This window comes from Bos mutus, chromosome 24, assembly GCF_027580195.1.
Source record: "Bos mutus isolate GX-2022 chromosome 24, NWIPB_WYAK_1.1, whole genome shotgun sequence".
In the NCBI taxonomy this organism is placed as follows: domain Eukaryota; kingdom Metazoa; phylum Chordata; class Mammalia; order Artiodactyla; family Bovidae; genus Bos; species Bos mutus.
This window is the reverse complement of record NC_091640.1, coordinates 19,937,163-19,959,661: the sequence shown is the minus strand read 5'-3', so window position 1 is coordinate 19,959,661 and position 22,499 is coordinate 19,937,163. Positions and strand designations below refer to the sequence as shown.

At 40.3% G+C, this 22,499-nt stretch overlaps 1 protein-coding gene across 4 annotated transcripts in view; it reads left to right on the top strand.

Annotated features, from left to right (window-relative positions):
* KIAA1328 (KIAA1328 ortholog) overlaps window positions 1–18,344 on the top strand; it is a 416,288-nt gene extending 397,944 nt beyond the window's left edge. For all 4 annotated transcript variants that reach the window (XM_070361544.1, XM_070361543.1, XM_070361547.1 and 1 more), the window contains one exon: window positions 18,047–18,344. In XM_070361544.1, the coding sequence (XP_070217645.1) occupies window positions 18,047–18,257 (211 nt within the window). In that variant the 3' untranslated portion in view covers window positions 18,258–18,344. The remainder of the gene's footprint in view (window positions 1–18,046) is intronic.
* Window positions 18,345–22,499: the final 4,155 nt, after the last annotated feature.

Genomic DNA, 22,499 nt, shown 5'->3' with positions numbered 1-22,499 from the left:
ATCTGCAGTTCAAGTTGTGAATTAACAACTTAACGATACTGTCTTCTTATCCATGAAAATGGAATACCTCTTCTTTTACTTAATTCTTTTTTTTACTTTGTTCATCAGTTTTGTAGTTTTCCTCATATTTATCTTCTACCTAAGATTTATATCTAAGGATTTCATTTTGCATTGTGCTAGTGTAAATAGTCGGAGAAGGCAATGGCACCCCACTCCAGTACTCTTGCCTGGCAAATCCCATGGATGGAGGAGCCTGGTAGGCTGCAGTCCATGCGGTCACTAAGAGTCGGACATGACTGAGTGACTTCACTTTCCCTTTTCCCTTTCATGCATTGGAGAAGGAAATGGCAACCCACTCCAGTGTTCTTGCCTGGAGAATCCCAGAGACGGGGGAGCCTGGTGGGCTGCCGTCTATGGGGCCGCACAGAGTCGGACACGACTGAAGTGACAGCAGCAGCAGCAGCAGCAGCAGTGTAAATAGTATTTTTATTTCAAAACCTATCTGTTGGTTTCTACTGTACTGGAAAGCAGTTGACTTTTGTCAGCCTTGTATGCTGCAACCTTGGCTATAATTGCTTAGTTTTAAGAGGATTTTGTTGATTCTTTTGGATTTTCTACAAAGAAAATCATGTCTTCTGTGTACAAGGACAGTTTTATTTCTTCTTTTCCAGTCTGTATACCTTTTATTTACTTTTCTTGTCGTAATGCATTAGTTAGCATTTCCAATATGATGTTGAAAAGGCATGGTGAGAGGATATTCTTGCCTTGTATCTGAACTTAGTGGGAAAACTCAAGTTTATCTACATTAAGTATGATGTAGGTTTTTTGTAGATATTCATATCAAGTTGAGGAAGTTCCCTCTATTCTTATTTTACTGGGAGTTTTTTTAATCATAAATATGTGTGGAATTTGTCAAATACTTTTTCAAGATCTATTGATATGATAATTTTTTAACCTGTTGATGTGATGGGCCACATTTATAGATTTTTTTTTTAAATGTTGAATCAGCCTTGCATATCTGAGATAAATCCCATTTGATTGAAGATTTTTGCATCTATGTTCATAAAAGAGGTTGGTCTATATTTTTTTTTCTTGTAATATCTTTGGTTTTCATATTATAGTAATGCTGCCTCATAGAGTGTGTTAAGAATTCCCTCTGCTTCTGCCCTCTGAAAAAGGTTGTAGAGAGTTGGTATAATTTCTTCCTGAAGTGTTTGCTAGAATTCACCAGTGAACCCATCTGAGCCTTGTGCTTTCTGTTTTGGAAGATCTTACTAATTATCAATTCAGTTTATTTAATAGTTAAAAGCCTATTCAAGTTGTCTCTTTCTTCTTGCATGAGATTTGGCAGATTGTGTCTTAAAGAATTGCTTCATTTCATCTAGGTTATTACACTTGTGAGTGTAGTTGTTCATAATATTCTTTGACTGTCCTTTTAATGTCCACAGGATCTATAGTGATATACTGTCTTTCATTTTTGGTGTGAGTTATTTCTGCCATCTGTTTTGGGTTTTTTTCCCTTAATTATTTGTCTAAAGACTTACTGGTTTTAGTGATCTTTTAAAAGAACTAGCTTTTTGTTTCATTGCTTTTTCTCTATTGTTTTCTGTTTTCAGTTACACTGATTTCTGCTCTACTTCATATTATTTCTTCTTTTCTGCTTACTGTAGAATTAATTTGCTCTTCTGTTTCTAGTTTCCTAAAGTAGATACTTAGGTGACTGATTTTAGATTTCTTTTTTCTAATGTATGCATTCAGTGCTATAAATTTCCCTCTAAGCACTGCTTTCACTGCATCCCACAAAGTTTAGTATGTTATGTTTTCATTTTTATTTAATTCAAAATTTATTTAATTTATCTTAAGATTTCTTCTTTGACCCATCTGTTATTTAGAAGTGTGGAGTTTATTACTCTGTGTATTCTGGGATTTTCCAGTTATCTTTCTGTTACTGATTTCTAATTTACTTCCATTATGTTCTGAGGGCAGACAGCATATGATTTATATGACTTCTAGTTTTTCAGTTTGTTAATATATATTTTATGGCCCAGAATGTGGTCTTTCTTGGTTAATATAAGGTTAATTTTTATGTTAAGGTGTGGCATTTGTGCTAAAGTTCTTTTTTTTTTTTTTTTTTGCTCACATATGTCTAGTTGTTGCAACACTATTTATTGAAAAGATTATCCTTTCTACTCAATTAACTCTGCATCTGTAAAAACCTCAGTTGATCATATTTTGTCTTGATATATTTCTGGACTCATGTTTTTCTGTTGATCTGCATATCCATTCTCCACTAATACCACATTTTCTTGATTAATGTAGCTTTACAGTAAGTCTTAAAACCATGTTATATGAGCTATCCAACTTTGTCTTCTTCAAAATTGTTGTGACCATTTTAGTTCCTTCTTCCTATGTAGGAAACTGAGTCTCAGATGAAAAGGTAAACATTATAGAAAGACATGTATAACATAACTAAGAAATTTTACTTTGTTATGTTTGCCTTTTAATATGTTATATTAAAATTGTCTTGATTAGAAGGTTTCCCATATACTCATTGATGTTCTGGTAAATTCTTTAGCCTCCCTTCAAGTTGCACTGACTTCGCATAATATTCACTCTATGACTTATATGCACTTCAAGAAAAAATATATTAAATTAGGGTTAGCAGAATCCTTTCATGATAGCACCTCTGCTAAATGGAGAACAAGAGATAGAAGGTAAGATTCTGAGTATTACCCTCAATCCTGTGTCTGCACCTATCTGTCTCTAAATCTATGTGAGTACTTCTCCTAAAGATCTGCAGTCTCACAGGCAGGTTCAAGACTACCTGTTTTCCTTTTCTTTAATTTAAACTTTTTATTTTATATTGGAGTATAGCTGATAAACAATGTTGTGATAGTTTCAGGTGAACAGCAAAGTGACTCAACCATACATATACATGTATGTATTCCCCAAACTCCCCTCCCAAATAGGCTATCACATAACATTGAGCAGAGTTCCTTCTGCTATACAGTAGATTACCCACTTTTAAATATAGCAGAGTGTACATGTCCATTCCAAAGGAGCCTCATTTTAAATAGTGGGAAAGCAATATAAAGCTTAAATTTACCAACGTAATCATTTTAAGTATATAGTTCAGTTAATCACCCTTTGTACTGATGTTTGACAAGTAATTGCAAAGCACTTATAAAATACGCTGTATCTTCTATTTTTCAGAAACCTGAATGCCAGCCTAGGTTTGCTTTAGCAGTTAAAAAGTAGAAAACTTTTGAGAGAAACTCTTTTAGGATTCCTGAGAAGAAAGACCTATTCTAGGACTCCTAGCCTAGTGTGGTAATTGGTTATCCTTCTACCTTCTTTATGAATTCATTCTTTCTTGGTACTATTCCTTTTCTCCCACTGAGGTAAGAATAATATATAGGGATATAAAGAATCAGAGTGTTACTCACTCAGTCATGTCTGACTCTTTGCAACCCCATGCACTGTAGCCCACCAGTCTCGTCTGTCCATGGAATTTTCCAGGCAAGAACACTGGAGTGGATTGACATTTTCTTCTCCAGGGGATCTTCCTGACCCAGGGATTGAACCCACATCTCCTGCATTGCAGACAGATTCTTTACCATCTGAGCCACCAGGGAAACCTCAAAGAATCATGAGAAGGAAATTTTTTTCTTTTATTTTTCTTTTTTAATTAGAGGAAAATTGCTTTACAATGTTGTGGTAACTTTTGCTGTGCAATAACACAAATCATCCATAAAACTTATATCCCTTGCCTCTTGAGCCTCCCTCCCCTCCCCCATCTCACTCCTTTAGATCATCACAGAGCCACTGTCTGGGTTCTCTGTGTTATATAGCAACTTCTCACCAGCTGTCTGTTTTACAAATGTAGTGTATATATATATGTGTATATATATGTGTGTATATATATATAGAGAGAGAGAGATGCTACTTTCTCCATCCATCCCAGTCTTTTCTTCCCCCACTTTGTCCACAAGTCCATTCTCCTATAGCTGTGTCTCCACTCCTTCCCTGCAAATATGTTGTTGTTGTTCAGTTGCTCAGTTGTGTCTGACTCTTTGCAACCCCATGGAATGTAGCACGCCTGGCTTCCCTGTCCTTCACCAACTCCCAGAGCTTGCTCAAACTCATGTCCCTTGAGTCCACAATGCCATCCAAACATTGCACCCCGTTGTCCCCTTCTCCTCCTGCTTTCAATCTTTCCCAGCATAATGGTATTTTCTAATGAGTCAGCTCTTTGCTTCAGGTGGCCAAAGAACTGGAGCTTCAGCTTCAGTATCAGTCCTTCCAATGAATAGTCAGGTCTGATTTCCTTTAGAATTGACTGGTTTGATCTCCTTGCAGTCCATGGGACTCTGAAGTCTTATCCAACACCACAGTTCAAAAGCATCAATTCTTCGGCATTCAGTCTTCTTTATGGTCCAACTCTCACATCCATACATCAATACTGTATGGTCCAACTCTCATATCCATACATGACTACTGTATGGAAAAAACCATAGCTTTGACTATATGGACCTTTGATGGCAAAGTAATGTCTCTGCTTTTTAATAAGCTGTCTAGGTTGCTCATAACTTTTCTACCAAGAAGCAAGTGTCTTGTAATTTCATGGCTGCAGTCACCATCTGCAGTGATTTTGGAGCCCAAGAAAATAAAGTCTGTCACTGTTTCCATTGTTTCCCCACCTGTTTGCCATGAAGTGATGGGACTGGATGCCTTGATCTTAGTTCTCTGAATGTTGAGTTTTAAGCCAGCTTTTTCACTCTCCTCTTTCACCTTCATCAAGAGGCTCTTTAGTTCCTCTTCACTTTCTGCCATACGGGTGGTGTCATCTGCATATCTGAGGTTATTGATATATCTCCTGGCAAACTTCATTCCAGCTTGTGCTTCATCCAGCCCAGCATTTCACATGATGTACTCTGCATATACGTTAAATAGGCAGGGTGACAATATATAGCCTTGACATACTCCTTTCCCAATTCTGAACCATGTTCTTCCATGTCTGGTTCTAACTGTTGCTTCTTGACTTGCATGCAGGTTTCTCAGGAGGCAGGTAAAGTAGTCTGGTATTCCCATATCTTTAAGAATTTTCCACAATTTGTTGTGATTCACACAGTCAAAGGCTTTAGCATAGTCAATGAAGCAGAAGTAGATGTTTTTCTGGAACTCTCTGGCTTTGTCTATGATCCAATGAATGCAGGCAATTTGGTCTCAGTTCCTCTGCCTTTTCTGAATCCAACTTGAACATCTGAAAGTTCATGGTTCACGTACTATTGAAGCCTGGCTTGGAGAATTTTGAGTATTACTTTACTGGCATGTGGGATGAGTACAATTGTGCAGTAGTTTGAACATTCTTTGGCATTGCCTTTCTTTGGGATTGGAATGAAAACTGACCCTTTCCGGTCCTGTGGCCACTGCTGAGTTTTCCAAGTTTGCAGGCCTATTGAGTGCAGCACTTTCACAGCATCATCTTTTAGAATTTGAAATGACTCAGCTGGAATTCCATCACCTCCACTAGCTTTGTTCATAGTGATGCTTTCCTAAGGCCCACCTGACTTTGCATTTCACAATATCTGGCTCTAGGTGAATGATCACACCACTGTGGTTATCTGGGTCATTAAGATCTCTTTTGATTAGTTTTTCTATGTATTTTTGCCACGTTTTCTTAATCTATTCTGCTTCTGTTAAATCCATACCATTTCTGTCCTTTTTTATACCCACCTTTGAATGAAACGTTGCCCTGGTATCTCTAATTTTCTTGAAGAGATCTCTAGTCTTTCCCATTCTATTGTTTTTCTCTATTTCTTTGCATTGATCACTTAGGAAGGCTTTCTTATATGTTCTTGCTATTCTTTGGAACTCTGCATTCAGATGGGTATGTCTTTCCTTTTCTCCTTCACCTTTCCCTTCTCTTCTTTCTCAGCTATTTGTAAGGTCTCCTCAGGCAGCCATTTTGCTTTTTTGCATTTCTTCTAGATTCCATATATAAGCATTGCAATATGATATTTGTTATTCTCTTTCTGACTTACTTCACTTACAGACTCTAGGTTCATCCACCTCACTAGAACTGACTCAAATTCGTCCTTTTTATGGTTGAATAATATTCCATTGTATATATGTACCACATCTCCTTTATCCATTCATCTGTCAACTTCCCCATGTCCTAGATATTGTAAATAGTGCTGCTCTGAGCACTGTGGTACTTGGGTCTTTTTCAGTTACGGTTTTTTCAGGGTATATGCTCAGTAATGGGATTGCTAGGTCATATGGTAGTTTGATTCCTAGTTTTCTAAGGAGTCTCTATACTGTTCTCCATAGTGGCTGTATCAATTTATATTCCCACCAACAGTGCAAGAGGGTTCACTTTTCTCCACATCCTCTCCAACATTCAGGTTTTTTATGATGGCAATTCTTACTGGTGCAAGGTGAGACTTCATTGTCATTTGCATTTGCATTTCTCTAATAATTAGTGATTTTGAGCATCTTTTCATGTGTTTATTGGCCATCTGTACATAAGAAAGATTATAAACAAATATTCCCTATAAATATAGATGTTTTAAACACTAATCATACAGATCTAGTTTAAGAGTAAATATAAAGAATAATTCTATGCACCCAAGAAGAATATATGCTAAGAATTAAAACATGGTTGCTATATATTTTGGAAGCCAGAAATAGAATATATCTCAATAATATATCAAAGATAAAAATATATATTATAATTTCAGTCTATACTTAAAAGTTATTTACTTGGTAAAATTAATTTTTCATTTCTGATTTTAGTAAGCCAAAAGAGAAAACACTTCTTAATGTAATAAAGAATATCTAGATGGGAAATACTTAATAGTGAAAAAAATAGAATAATTCCTTTTAGATCAGAATTGTACAAAGGTGCCTATAAAAATTGTAGTTTTAGCATTTCCCTGGAAGTTCTAGCCAATACAATAATATAAGAAAAGTAATACAAATATGGGAAAATAGATAAACCTTATGATTATCTATATTCAATATAACTGTTCACCCATAAAACCCATAAAAATCTATTGAAAAAATAGTCTTAAAAATTAAGAGAGTTCAACAATATTCAGAACTCAATTACTATAAATCTTGATACCAACATTAGCTATTTAAAAAATACAATGGGTAGGGGAGCGCTCATTTATAGTAGCAGTGAAAAAACTCAGAAATGTCTAATAATAAACCTGGAAATTTATGGAAGCTTCCTGCAAATGTATTTCCTAGCTAAGATGATTCATTGAACACTTTTATTTATCTCTGCTATTTCCTGAGATGCCAGTAAGATGAGAGTAAATGAATGTATTTAAAGGTGTAAATCCACAAAAGAAATGGGAGAAGAGTCATCATGTACCAGAGATGTTTATACATTTTGGAAAATGGAAAATGAATGGAGGATTAGTAACTTATTAGACAGGACAGAGGAAGCTATTGCAGAGAAAGCACTGAGAAGCCTTTACAAATGAAGAGAGAACTTTGAAAAGTTTGGGAATTAGAAGCAGCATGAACAATAAACAGTGGTGATGTGGAGTAGAACTAAAAATAGATGAGGTGGACTTCTAAAGCAAGAATCCAAAAACCTAGTAGTCCTGCCACAGTCCAGGTATGGAATATGAGTCCCAGACAACAGGCTAGAGATGAACTCTCTGCATAAATTCAGTAGAGAAGAGAAGACTCAGAAATGGTGTGGACTTTGGAAGATTTCAGGTAGCCGCAATACAGGAGATATAAGCAACACAGGTTCAGTCCCTGGGTTGGGAGAATCCCCTTGAGGAGGGCATGACAACCCACTCCAGTATTCTTGCCTGGAGAACCCCATGGACAGAGGAGCCTGGCGGGCTACAGTCCAAAAGGTTGCAGAGTCGGACACAACTGAAGTGACCTAGCACGTACAGGTAGCACTGAAAAGGGGATGAACTCAAAGTCTACAAATGGAGAAAGGTCACCCTCCTTCCCTGTTCCAGATGTAGACCAAATCTCTCTCCCAGAACACTGAAAGTCTCTTCTCTAAGAAACTTAATAGTCCCAGAGAAAAGATCTCCAAATTCAGACATGAAATGGTGCACCCACTTTGGAGAACAGTGTGACAGTGCCTTAAAAAGTTAACCGTAGAGTTTATCATCCAATCTTTAGGTGTCCACCCAAGAGAGATGAAAACATATGTTTACTAAAAACACATACATGACTGTTCAACACAGCACTAGTCACAGTTGCCAAAAGAAACAGCCCAATATCTATCATGTGATGAACAGATAAATAAAATGTGGTATATCCATGAGTGTGTACATGCTAAGTCACTTCAGTTGTGTCTGACTCTGCGACCCTATGGATTGTAGCCTGCCAGGCTCCTCTGTCCATGGGATTCTCTAGGCAACAATACTGGATTGGGTTGCCATACCCTCCTCCAGGGGATCTTCCCGACCCAGGGATTGAACCCGCATCTCTTGCGTTTTCTGCATCGCAGGCAGATTCTCTACCACTGAGCCACTGGGGAAGCCTGGTATATCCATATGTGGCATGTTATTTGGCAACCACAAGGAGTGAGATAGAGAGTGACTGCTGATGGCTACAGGGTTTCTTGGGAGGGGGCAGGCAAGGAAATGTTCTCAAATTATGATAGTTGCACACTGTTAAACTAAAAAACACTTGGCTGTAATGATTTAGATAGGTTCACTTTTCTGTATGTATGTTTTACTTCAGTAAAGCAGTTTAAAGTTTATAAGGAAGCAGTCAACCACATTGAATTCTGGAGAGACATGTAAAGCAAAGACTATAAAATGTCCATTGGATTTAGCAGCACAGAAGTCATTGGTGAATTTGCTGAGTTCAATTTTAGTAGAGTAGTAGAAGATGAAAGCCAGGTTGGAAAAAATTGAGAAGTAGTGTGGTTATGGAAATGTGTAAATGTCTTAAGTGCTCTTAGTTATCTAGTAAACAGGAAAAGATTGAAGGTTCTAGAGTGGAGAGTCAATACTAAAAGGTTCCTGAGAAGTACAGATGGAGTGATTAGCCGTAAGAGAAGGATCACTTCCTTTAATGTAAAAGGAGGAAATGATAAATGCTGAAACACTTGGAAAGTGACAAAGGGAAGACAGTTTTTCTTTTATGACCCCTTTCTCTGAAATGGGAAGCAAGACCATCTGTTTAGCCTAAGTTGTGAAAAGGGAAATGGGAAGAGCAGAGCAGCTGATTAGAGAAGCACTGTAGCTCTGTCAGAAAACGTTTAGCACCCACTTAGAGTTAGTGACTGGGAATCTATATTGGATCTGCTGTTTGTATGTTGGCTAGTTTCTTTAATCTTGTTTTTTTTACACTAAGTTTACCAACTATAAGTCACAGAAAAGGCAGACATTTGGTTCATGCAGTGTTATGATTTTGCCAGATGTTGGGGATGGATAAAAATACAGGGGACGTGTTTTTAGAAGCATTGTCAAAAGAGTTTTGGGAATGCTAGGCTGTGAAATTCAAGTTAAATAAGAGAGAAAAGGGTTGGGAAGAATGTATGCTATTAACAGTCCCACCAGGACAGAGATTTGAGCTGTCTTGTTCACCACTTTGTTCCCAGTTCTTAGAACAGTGATTGTTTGAATAAATTGTCCATTGAGACCAGTGGGCAGAGATGGTAGGAGTAGCTGAAAAAACAAGCTTGAGGGTAAGATGTAGGCGTCAGGAAGTAGTGGGATGTTTGAATTACTCAATTCAGAAGAGAGGCTGTTCACAAGCTCCAGGATATAAAAAGAAAGATTTGCTGAGAAAATCTTTTTTTTTTTTTCCTTTTTTGACCATACCCCACAGTTTGTGGGATCTTAGTTCCCTGACCAGGTATTTAACCCAGGCCCATGGCAGTGAGAGCACCAAGTCTTAACCACTGGACCATCAGGGAATCCCCTGAGAAAGTCTTTGACCTGAGAGATCAAAGAACTAAGAGTGCTGGTTGAGTGCCATTCATGTAACGTTGACATTAGCAAGTATGATGGTAACAGTTGAACTGAAGGAGAAGACTAAATCAAGTGTTACCATCATGATTGAGAGTGAGTGGGTAGATGAATGACATAGATGCAGAAAGGTTAAGGGTGGCACAGCAGATGACAGGATCCTCAGAGCAGTAGGAGTTTAATGAGAGACCAGGAGAATAATGATCAGAAAGCAGAAATGGAAGCAATGATGGTCCAAATACTACCTCTTGACCCTAAAATTCATAGGGTACATTGAGTATAAACAGTTCTTACTGAGAAGAATATAGGGGAGGCATTGACCTCAGGAAAGAGCCAGGTTTTAGTTAAAACAGGGGATGGAGGAAGTACTCTAAGAAGAGAACAAAATACAGCTGAGTATCTCATAAGACAAAAGTTCCAGAAGCCCTGGGGGCATGGGAAGTGTTGGGTAAAAAGAGGGTAAAACTATAAAACATCATAGGGATAGCAGTGCTCTGCTAAGTTGGGATGAGTTGGAGTGGAAAATATCCTATGGGCATTGACTGATTTAAAAAGGAATGAGAGATACAGCTGATTGAGTCTCAGAAGGGGCTTCCCGTGCAGCTCAGCTGGTAAAGAATCTGTCTGCAATGCAGGAGACCCCAGTTTGATTCCTGGGTTGGGAAAATCCCCTGGAGAAGGGAAAGGCCGCCCACTCCAGCATTCTTGGGCTTCCCTGGTGGCTCAGCTAGTAAAGAATCTGCCTGCAATGCAGGAGACCTGGGTTCAATCCCTTGGTTGGGAAGATCCCCTAGAGAAGGTATCATTACCCATTCCCGTATTCTGGCCTGGAGAATTCCATGGACTATACAGTCCATGGGGTCGCAAAAAGAGTCAGACATGACTGAGCAACGTGTTTTAAAAAAAAAAAAAAAGTATTAAAGTAACTCAGAAGACCTTTTACCTAACCTAAGCTGTCTTCAGTAGGGGATTGGTTAGCTCAATTAGAGTGCATTTGGGAGACAAAGTAACCTGAAGTCATGAAAAATGATATCATAAAAAATTTATATAGAAAAAATATTCTCAACATTTTAAGTGAAAAAATAGTTTACACAGTGCATATGTATATTATCTTTTTTACAAAAGGAAAACAAGAATAGATGGATGAGTAACATTTTCATAATGTTTGCATATGTTGCAATTTTTTAAAAGACTGGGTTTTCAAAGATTGAAAAAGCTGCCTATAGAGGAAGATGCTAAACTTAAGCCACAGAACCACTCATTTGTCAACAAATATTTAGCTCCTGCCCTATGTCAGATCCCATTCTTGGCCCTGGAGATAATAACATAAACAGAATAATGACCTTATTCTCATCACTGTTAAAAGAGAAAAGCAAATAAGCAAAATCTGAGCAAAGAGTGTCTGAAGGAGAGAATTCAGTGCGTACACAGGCCCAGAGGTAGGAGTCAAGCATAGCAGCAGGTTTGGGGCAACCCTGAGCAACTAGGTTGGTGGAGAAGAACAAGATTTGGAGGAAAAAAGAGAAGAGTTCTGTTTTGATGCCTGTCACACCGCCAAGTGGAGATACCAGGCAACAGTTGAGTGTATGAGTTTGGAACTTGAGAGCAAGGTTAATGTTAGAGCTAGATACATTTAGGAGTCATTGACATTGATGTTATTAAAAGTCATGAGGATGAATGAAATTATCTAAGACATGAGAGCTAAGGATTAATCTCTGGGACATTTCATCATTTAAAAGAAAAGAGCAGAGAAGGGTAATCGGGAGAGGCCTACTGAAATCACCAAAGATAAAAAAAGAATGAGAGAGGAAAGCTCCTGCATCACGCTTAGCTTTCTACCCAGCGCAGCTTATGGGATGGACTGTGAAATTGTTTCATTTCCTGGCCTTGTGCTTAATATCCTCAGACACCATGTCAGACCATCCCTTTCTTAAATTGGTGGCACGGAGCCAAGTCAAAGCTTCAGAGGCTGCATCCTGCCCTGGATATCTAAATGTCCTGCTAAGTCAGAAGCAAACAAAACTGGGAAGAGAGCTCTAGGAGGACAGATTCATTCCGGTATGGCCAAGTTCAGATTGCTTCCTGGATGGGACCAGCACAACAGGCCAAATAAGCCTTCTGCGTGACACGCCTCCATAATGAAGCTGTTCAAGTCAACCTGTGTGCTTAGGTGACCCGTGAATACCGGCTCTATGAGGTGCAGAGGTAGGAAAGGTCAACATCACCATGCCTGTGGTTAACATATAGTCTGATTTTTTCAAGGGATGGTATTTTATCAATTTGAATAAGTTATATGTCCCTTTACATTATTTGAATACAAAACGTCCCCATCGGGGTCGGGCCAGGGTAATCAAATCCTGTCACATGTCACCTCAGCAAACACACTGCTCTTTACTGGTAGTTAGTACAAAATACCATGGGAATTCACTTTTTATTTTGCTTTATTGCATATATAGTTCTGGCATAAAGTTCAGTAACTTCTCAAGTGTTGATGTTTAATATAATCCTTGCTGTTTTGTTGCTTTTTAATCTGCCAGATTATTTGGTCTTTCCTAATAGCAAAAGTACTATGAAAACATTTACTGAACAAAATCAGCTGTGAGCTGTCACTGAAATCCAAGTCCCTGCCTACCACAGACTTCTTGGTTCTTCTGCCGCCGTGTAATCCATGACTGAATGTGGCTTCAGGAGAAATAGAATTTTTATGATGAGAGCAGACCCGTGAAGATAAGCCTTTGTACTTTAAGGTAGATGGAATTGTTGGTGAAGATAGCCCCGTTGAATAGGAGTATGGCAGTGTTCACACTGAGTTACAACTAATCCTACTATACTTTTAAAATAAAATATAGTTGGAAACAGCAACCATTTTCTTCTTTTACTGTTCCTTTAGTTGCACATCTTGTTTAACTTGATGGAAAGATTAAAGATAAACTAGTCTAGGAAGTCGAGGAAACTGTGTTAAAAAAAACACTTGGCTCTGCCACTCAGTTGCTTTGTGACTGCCAACAGTTGATCTACTTCTCTGGACCTAAGTTTCTTCATTGGTAAAATGAGAGAATTATTCCAAATTATATTTCAGACCCATTCTTCAGTGGTGGACATTACTGGCATTTGGCAATACCCAGTTCTCCTCTCTTCCAATCCATGACTGATTCTGGCTAATTAAATGTAAGAAGTATTATGTCACATCCTATGTGGCTGTGGAGAATCTTTGTAAGATTCTTCAGCTTCTCTTCCCTGCCAAGACAACAGAGAAGCTCACGTTACCTTGTGAGACAGTGGAGCCACTGTCTGCCTACACCTTCTTTGAGCACATAGCATAAGCATTCAGATCAGATCAGATCAGTCGCTCAGTCGTGTCCGACTCTTTGCGACCCCATGAATCGCGGCACGCCAGGCCTCCCTATCGCATTGGATATATTTAAATTGTATTGAGCCACTGGAATTTTGAGGTTAATTTGTTACTGCTGCATAACCTAATTTATCCTGACTAATACAGCGGATCTAATTCTCAATGCTGTTGTGGATCACTCTATAAAGATTTTTTTACTATATTGTATTTGAATTAAAATACTTGGAAGAAATTTGAAGCCCACAACTATTTTTCAAATGATTAATAAGTTCAATCAGTCTTTAAACTCAACGTCTTATTGTTACTCTGGATTTCAATTTGCATCTCTGAATTGATTGATTTCTGGTATAATTAATTCCTAATCCCCAATTATTTTAGTTCTATGTTTTAATAGAAAAGGCAGCTGGTTTAATTTGTTCACTTAGAATATGTCTCCTTATTTTGTATACAACAAAAACTTGAAATTGTATTTAAAAATAGGCTTCCCATTGTTTCTGATTTTAAACTAAATTAATCGTCTATATGAAGAGATGAATATTAGCACAACATTGTTACGTGCCTCCAAGGAAAGTACAAACAAAGCCTGTACCTTCAGCATGAAGTAGGTCTGTCTTGCTTGTAAACAGACTTTCTTAGAAGCTGGTATCCAACTCACTCACTGGCTTGCACCCTAAATAAAGATGTTTTAGTTGAATGCAGAAATCATTGTTTTGAATGACAGAAGCAATTATATTGAAACATTGGCTTAACGCTATGTGAATAAAAGCTGCAAAAAAATTTCTTCTAAAAAAGAAAATTTTCTGCTAGAAAGGATTTCAACTTATAGATTTTTATACCATAGAAAAAAAATATGACATTTCCATGCCTGAAATGCTAGTCTGATTTTGGCTGAGATGTAAGGGCCAGGTCAGCAATATAACTTACAAGATCAATGCAAACTGAAAATCTTTTGTTCAAAAAGTAGGATTAAAAAATGCAGTTAAAGGTACTAAACCAAAAAGTATTTTCCTTTAGGAAGAAATTTTAATTTCCTTTAAGAAGAAAGTAGGAAAGGGACCTAAAGAGACATTTCTCCAAAGAAGTCATACAGATGGCTAACAAGCACTTGAAAAGATGCTCAACATCACTCATTATCAGAGAAATGCAAATCAAAACTACAATGAGATACCACCTCACACCAGTCAGAATGACCATCATCAGAAAGTCTACAAACAATAAATGCTGGAAAGAGTGTGGAGAAAAGGGAACACTCTTGCATTGCTGGTGGGAATGTAAACTGAACAGCCACTATGGAAGACGGTGTGGAGACTCCTTAAAAAGCTAGGAATAAACCACCATATGACCCAGCAATCCCACTCCTAGACATACACCCTGAGGAAATCAAAATTGAAAAAGACACATATACCCCAGTATTCACTGCAGCACTTTTTACAATAGCTAGAACATGGAAGCAACCTAGATGTCCATTGACAGATGAATGGATAAAGAAGCTGTGGTACATATCTACAATGGAATACTACTCAGCCATAAAAAGAAATGAATTTGAATCTGTTCTAATGAGGTGGACAAAACTAGAGCCCATCATACAGAGTGAAGTAAGTCAGAAAGAGAAATATAAATATCGTATACTGACACATATATATGGAATCTGAAGAGATGGCACTGATGAATTTATTTTCAGGGCAGCAGTGGAGAAACAGGCATAGAGAACAGACCTATGGACAAGTGGGAGGAGAGGGGGAGGAAGCTGGAGATGTATGGAGACAGTAACATAGAAATTTAAAATACCATGTGTAAAACATAGCCAATGGGAATTTGCTGTATGACTCAGGGAACTCAGACAGGGGCTCTGCCACAGGCTGAAGGGTGGGGTGGGGTGGGAGATGGAAGGGAGGTTCGGAGGGAGGGGACATGGGTATACCTATGGATGATTCTTGTTGATGTGTGACAGAAAACCACAAAATTCTGTAAAGCAATTATCCTTCAATTAAAAATTTTAAAAAACAGGTGATATATGAATAATATCATAAACCTACAGTTAGCAAAAAATTGTATTTTGATATCATAATTTTATATAATATAAATAATAATACTTTATTAATGTGATAACTTGGTTGATCATAAAATTTTTCTGGTTCACGTTTCTTCAAATTCATTTATTAGATCATCAAAGTTTATACTTTTAGCAACTTTAAGTGATATAATTAAAAGCAGATTAGTTGCTCTTGGCAAGTGAAAGATCACATATAAATTTTGGTGATTTTTAATTTTTAGAAGGATCTTTCTGCTGATGCAACTGACACTGGAACTGTTAAGAATATTTTATGGACTGTGACACCATTTGGATAGATTTCTAATAAATTATATCAAAATATAAATTTTAGTATGTCTAAAGCTGATGCTTCTTATGAAAAAAAATTTTTTTAAGATTTACCTCTTCATACACATTAATTTAATTTAAATTTGTAAAATGCCATTTTGATGTTTTCTCTAGCATTTCTTGTAACTTGTAGAGGTCATGCAAGAGACCAAAAGTCACCTGATGGTTTGGAGATAATTCAGAATGCCTATTATGCTTTCTATTACTGTATTTTAAGTTACAAAGAAAAGTGAAATTTAAAACTACTCATTTATCTGTTCATTTGAAGCTTCCTATAAAAACAACGTTCTTTTCCATCAAATGCAGTAATCTTTATATTTAATTTCTGTTTCTCAACTAGTGGATATTTGCTTTGCAACAATGCAACAGCGTTTAACACTGGAGATTCTAAATGCTTCAAGAATCCTAGTGTGGCTGATATGCTGTGTTGCAGTGTCCACATGCGTGCTTTTGTTTTGTAATTTACTGGCGTTTATTGCCTAAGCTCTGGCAGTTCTTAACTCCATGCTCAGGCCAGAGAGCTAATACTTTCACCTTGGGAATAAGCTCTGGGAAGAAGGCCAGCCAGCCTCCCGCCAGTGCCACCGCCACCGCCCCTCTGTCACCGTCACCGTGACTCATCTGGGCCCTGCACCCCCACCCCCACGCTGCTCTGGTGTGAAGGTGCACACAAGCAGGAGCCAGCAATCTGGCATACACACGGTGCTGTGGGCCAGAACCCACACACACGTGCCCGGGATATCTCCTCTCTCACGTGCATGCTTCCGTGTTCCATCAGACTTTATTTCTAATAGACAAGGTCAAGGATAAGATCACTAAGAATTTCAAGACAGCCACAGCAGAGCACTGAACCATGTGTGGGGCCCTGTGCAGCTATACAGGTCACACATGCTCTGCTTAGGCCTCATGTTCTGTCCATAGAAATGATTGACCCCTGTGTGAATGAATGTGGAGGGAGATCCTTTGTGCCTTTGGTTTCCAATCCTGGGAAAAAAACAATGAGACATGGGTGAGGGTGTTATCTACCATATAATTTGTTTCTCTGCTTCTAAACTGCTCTAAGTTTACTTTTTTATAAAAATGATAGACACTAAGGCACTCCTTCTTTAGAGGGATTTCTTTAGTTTCAAATAAGTGTTCCTTTTCCAAGATTCTCGAGAAAGTGGGAGTAGCATATCAGGAAGGAATGAGCATTTATTGAGTACTTTTCACATGTTGATTTATTGTTGTTGTTCAGTCACTAAGTTGTGTCCAACTCAGTGACCTCAAGGACTGCAGCGCGTGTCCTTCACTATCTCTTGGAGTTTGCTCAAATTCACGTTCATTGATTCGGTGGTGCTATCAAACCATCTCATCCTCTGCTGCCCCCTTCTCCTTTTGCCTTCAATCTCTCCCAAGCATCAAGAGATGCTTTCCAACGAGTCAGCTCTTCACATCAAGACCCAGATGGTGGGAAAGATAGAAGGCAGAAGGAGAAGAGGGCAACAGAGGATGAGATGGTTGGATGGCATCATCAGTTCAATGGACATGAATTGGGCAAACTCCAGAAAACAGTGAGGGACAGGCAGGCCTGGCATGCTGCAGTCCATAGAGTTGCACACGACTCTATGGACACGAAGAGTTGGATACAACTTGGCAGCTGAACAACAGAAACACTCTGCATATAAGTTAAATAAGCAGGGCGACAATATACAACCTTGTCGTACTCCTTTCCCAATTCTGAAGCAGTCAGTTGTTCCATGTAAGGTTCTAACTGTTACTTTTAGACCCACATACAGGTTTCTCAGGAGACAGGTAAGGTGGTCTTAAAGAGAGATTTTAGCAAGTCTCTCTGACTGCAAAGACTTTGAGAGGCAGCTTTAAAAGTGCCCTGTGTGTGAGTGCTGGAAGCAAATGCCCTGGGTTCAAGTCCTGACTCAGCCCGGTAGTGGCTCTTGCTAGACGAGTTACTTCTCAGAGTCTTGGTTTCTTCATGTAACTAATGGGGACCTACCTCATAGGGTTGTGTAGAGGGTTAAATGAAAGGAAGATTCATGTAAAGCACTGAGAACAGAGCCTGAAATCTGTGGCAAATGTCACTACTAATATCGTTGCTGTTACCATGATTACTTTGCCCACTCCAGTCTCTTTTCACAGGTTAGTAGTCAGCAGAAAACAAGGGCTTAGAGACAGACAGACAACAAGGCCCTTCTGGTGTTTACTTTGCCTAAAGTTCCCAGAGAAGGCCCTCTTATCTACGATGTGATCTGTGATCTGATTCTTGCCCTGGGAAGCCCATCTCTATGGTCTTTTTGGATTTTAATGTTCTGCCGACTTGATCATTTTCTGTCTGGGTTGTATGTGTTACAGGTATGAGACGTCTCTGTTGGATTTGGTTCAATCTCTGAGTCCAAAGACTGCTTCCAAACCCCGGCCCCATCGCTCCAGAGAAGCTGGGTCATGGAATCACCGTACTTGCCGACTCAGTCCTCTGAAATCAACCTGGAACAAGACCAGGGCTGGCAGCACCCCCGAAGACCTGGAGGAGAATCAGATTCTGGAAGATATCTTTTTCATTTGACACTGAAGCACATGCTGCAAAGTTTCCATCAGAAATGAGTGGGTGTCTCTATGTACCAATCTAGGATTTTAAATTATTTAACTGTAATTGTGTCTCTCCTTTCACAAGGACCTATCTCACTAGCATCCTGTTATGTATCGAATTTAGAAATTATTCTAACAACCCAGGGTGTTTCTGATCAGACCAGTCAGTAGGTAACACATTAAGGGTAGATGAGGGTGGAGGGCAGTAGCCTTTCTGTGCTAAGCAGAGATTAGAAAATTAACAAAGAACACTTACTGCATGGCAGAGGCCATTGTTTACTCAGACTCATTCAAGAGTGTTTCCTTTTTAATATTTGGCTGGAAAACTCTGGCTCTGTTTTGTACACAAGGAAAACCTTTCCACTGAAAGATGCCTCTGGTTTCAACATAGCCCCTGTGTAACATAAGCAGTTTCAGAAACATAGACCGTTTTACCTCTCCACCCTGTTTTCTTACCACGTACCTCTTTGCAATGCAGTCAGTTAATTCTGAAGCTGGAGTTGGTGCCCTTCCCATCACAAGCAACACTGAGGGCCAATCGTGAGTCAGCCTCTGCAGTCATCAGCCTGGTTGCTGCCCACCCCATACCCCTAAGTGCTTAATGAGCTGGAAATCTACCCCCCACACTCCAGCCCTTGGAAACAAGAGAGTGCTGGCCCAGCGGAGGCACTGGCCAAAATGCTTGTCCTCCCATCTGCCATTTCCTTGGGTAAATTAGAGCAGTCTCTCAGTATCTTTCCTTGACCCAAGTATCTGTCTTATTCACCCTCATGAACTCCCATCAGTGGCTGCAGGCTGATAGGCTTCCTGGCCTCCTCTCTTTCCCCGTGAAGAGCCAGAGTCCCGGTCAACCAGGCCTTGCATGTGCTCTGCTCAAAGCCACTGTCTCATGGCCCCACAGAACCACCTCCACTTGCCAGATAATGTTCCCCCCTGCTCTCCCACTGGGCCCCCCAGAGAAAGCCTGTGGAAGAAGTACACCCGAAACCTTGATTCTCTGCTCTCCTGTTTGGCAGAGCTCTTGAGCTGGGTTGCTCTGCTTACAGAGGGCTCTAGTGGGCTCTAGCAGCATCCCAAGCTGATGGGCAGTATGATGAGCCTGGTAGAGCCAGTGGATTTAAAACTGTCCAGTCCTTGGAAGCAGGGGGGAGATGTGTATTATTCAGTGACTCTATTTGGTGTAGGGGGTGTTGCTTTTTTCACTCTCCCTTTCACCAACCCCAGACATGAACTGAGACTAAGATTTTCCGTTGTTGTTAGTAGCCAAGGTCAGAACATGCAGGGCAGCCTGTAATTAGTGAGACACGTGGCTTCCCTGAAGTCTTTATCAAAACTAGATTATTTCAGCCTAGAGAAGCCTTCCAGAGCAGCTTCCGTGTCTGGATAAATCCAGATCTCATTGTCTTTTCAGACTGGGCCCTGTCACCTCTGCCCAGCCTTCCTTCACTTGCATCTTTTTGTCCTTTGGAGGAAGGAATGTAGCCTGCCAATACCATATTCTCAATCTGAGGGAAATATCAGGTCAGGACAAACTAGCTGTAGTCATTCAGTTGAAAATTATTGCAGATTACAGTCTTCTCTGAAAGTTCACCCCTGTGAAAGTAATTGAATCAGTGCCATCCCATTCCAAAAGCCTTTGGAAAAGAGCTTTCTTTGGTGTGGCAAAAAAAAAAAAAAAGGCAGGAGGCGGGGGTGGTGAAACAAGCTGAGAGCCCTTGGCCACTTTCTCAGTTAAAGTTAGTTCCTGAACTATCTTTCTGTTGCTCTGTGTGTCGTGACCACCTTAAGTGTACCCAGATCCTTCAAATCACCCAGAAGCACACTTTCCCCTCCTGGACACCGGTGTCCTCACTGCTCTCTGGAGTGAGAGGATGCCAGAAAGACCACGAAAAGGCCTGTGATGTCTTCAAGAAACTTGTTTGCCTTTACAAGAATCATAAGTAGGCTCTACACTAAAGGCTTTGGGGGTCACATGCCACAAAATGGAGTTTAACTGCTTGCTTACCTCTCCTGAATGAGCAATCTGGAACAGCAAAGCTGGACTTTCAGCAGAGCACCAGTCAGCCTGTTCTTCATGTGCCGCAGCCCCACCAGTTGCCCTTCTCGATCCTGCAGGCGTTCCTCGGCGTCAGGGCAGCAGGATATGAATCTGTGTCTGGCCTAACGTCTTCAGTATGAATTGAACAGCATATGTTAACATTTCAGCCTGTGTCTCACTTTGAGATCTATATATACACATATGAAAAGGTTGTTGTAGAGCCTCGAGGCTTTTGTGAAGCCCAGAGGCTTAACCTAATTGCAGACTAAGCTACCTAGGGAGAGGGTCTGGCACACAGGGCCTTTCCTCTCAGTAAGCGCTCTCGACAGTGACTGGGAGCACTTACCCAGCCTCTAGCCACTTCCCCAAAGCAAGGCTGGACATGTGCGGGGGATGCTGCTGGTGTTCCCACTCCCCCACCCTGTTTCCCACAGTTCTAGGAGAGAAACGCCAATCAATGTTGGCAAAATGGGGAAGGACGAATGCCAACCGAAGCTCCTTAAGTAGGGCCCAAGGTGCGTGATCTCAAAAGCCAAGTCTGCCAAGGGAAAGGTTTTCCTGGCGGTCACCCTTCCTGGAGGCACGCTTGTGTTCACAAATCTGACCTCTGTGGTGGGGGCTTGTCTAGAGCGTCCCGAATGTCATGGGAGGGAGAGGCTCCCTCCTCCTCCAGGGGCACTCCTTTCACTTGACTCTGCTCTCATACAAGAGATTTCCTGGTCTCAGACTCCAGGGAGGGGCCAGGCCTAAGGAGCAGAGCCAGACGAAGTCTGCCATCATTAGGGTGGGGGCTCTGACAGACTCCCCCCAGCTCACCTTCTATCCCCACCTCAGGGTATGTTATTTTTAATGTGGGCCAATGTTTATATATATCTATATATATATATACACACATATGAGGTTTTATTGTAATAAATTCTCTCTATGGTTATTCTCCCCATGTGGTTTTAATACTGAATTGCTCCTTGAACATCCCTCATCAGATAAGTGGAGTTTAGCTTGAAAACAAAAGCAGAGCCTTGGGTTATCATTTCACTTAGTATTTGTTAAAGCAACAGGAGCTTATGGTCAACTGAAAGAAACCCACATCTTGTAGGTTTCCTGGCTGACTCCAGCTCATGCCCATCACATAAACACTAGGCTATGTGGTCACTAGAATGGAGGATTCAATCTCTGTGTACTGCTGAGAAACTGCTCAGTAAAGAACTGTCTTGGCACTTGGACACAGGAAAAATAGTCCTGGAGGAGAAAATGGCAACCCACTGCAGTAGTCTTGCATGGACAACCCCATGGACAGAAGAGCCTGGTGGGCTACAGTCCTTGGAGTCACAAAGAGTCAGGCACGACTTAGCAACTAAACAGCAAACAGTTCGCTTTAGGTGCTGGGAAAACATCGGCGAGGGTTCGCATGCCTGAAGTGCTGAGTTTTGAGATCACATCTGTCGATTCAACTAAGACAGCTAAAGGCCCTATCCTGTCCCGGCTTCCCTAGCCAGCTTGGCACCTCCCTCTGAACCAGGGGCCTTTGCAGCTGCTCCTCAGAGACAGAAGTGATGAGAGCAAAGTCATCACTCAAATGGCTCCCAAGCTGAAAATGAACTAAGTAGTGTTTGACCCGATTGAAGTAAGATTACTCTTGAGTCTAGGAACAAGGCCTGATCCTCAGAGGAAGAATAAACTGGTAGCCAGAGAGCCCACTTCATAAGTTGGTAACCAGCCACACGGTTCCTTCAAGTTTCTCAGATTTGCTATTCAAGGTGGGTTGTTCCTGAGCCCCTAGAGTTCCATTGTTCCATTCAGAACTGGAACCTTTTACCCTCTCAGGCTTCAGCCTCATAGCTCACTCATATCCAGCTCCACCACATGCATGCTCAGAATTGAAGAAGCACCTGGAAAATGTGCCTGGGTCCTTTTCTGCTCTCCTCACCACAATTCCATCACCTTCCAGAGTCACAGAAGTCTGTGGCTAGATTGGACCTTAGAGCCCATAAAATCCATCACTTTGATTTTACAGATGAAGAAAGTTCAGAGAAAAGCGAGCTCTCATATCCTGCCAGTGGTAGGTCTGGCCACCGAGCAGGCACACACCCCCCCCACCCCGCCCCGCTGCAGGACATCACTAGTTTGATGTATGTTCCAAGATGAACATTTTTAAGAATCTCAACTAGGATTGAACATTCC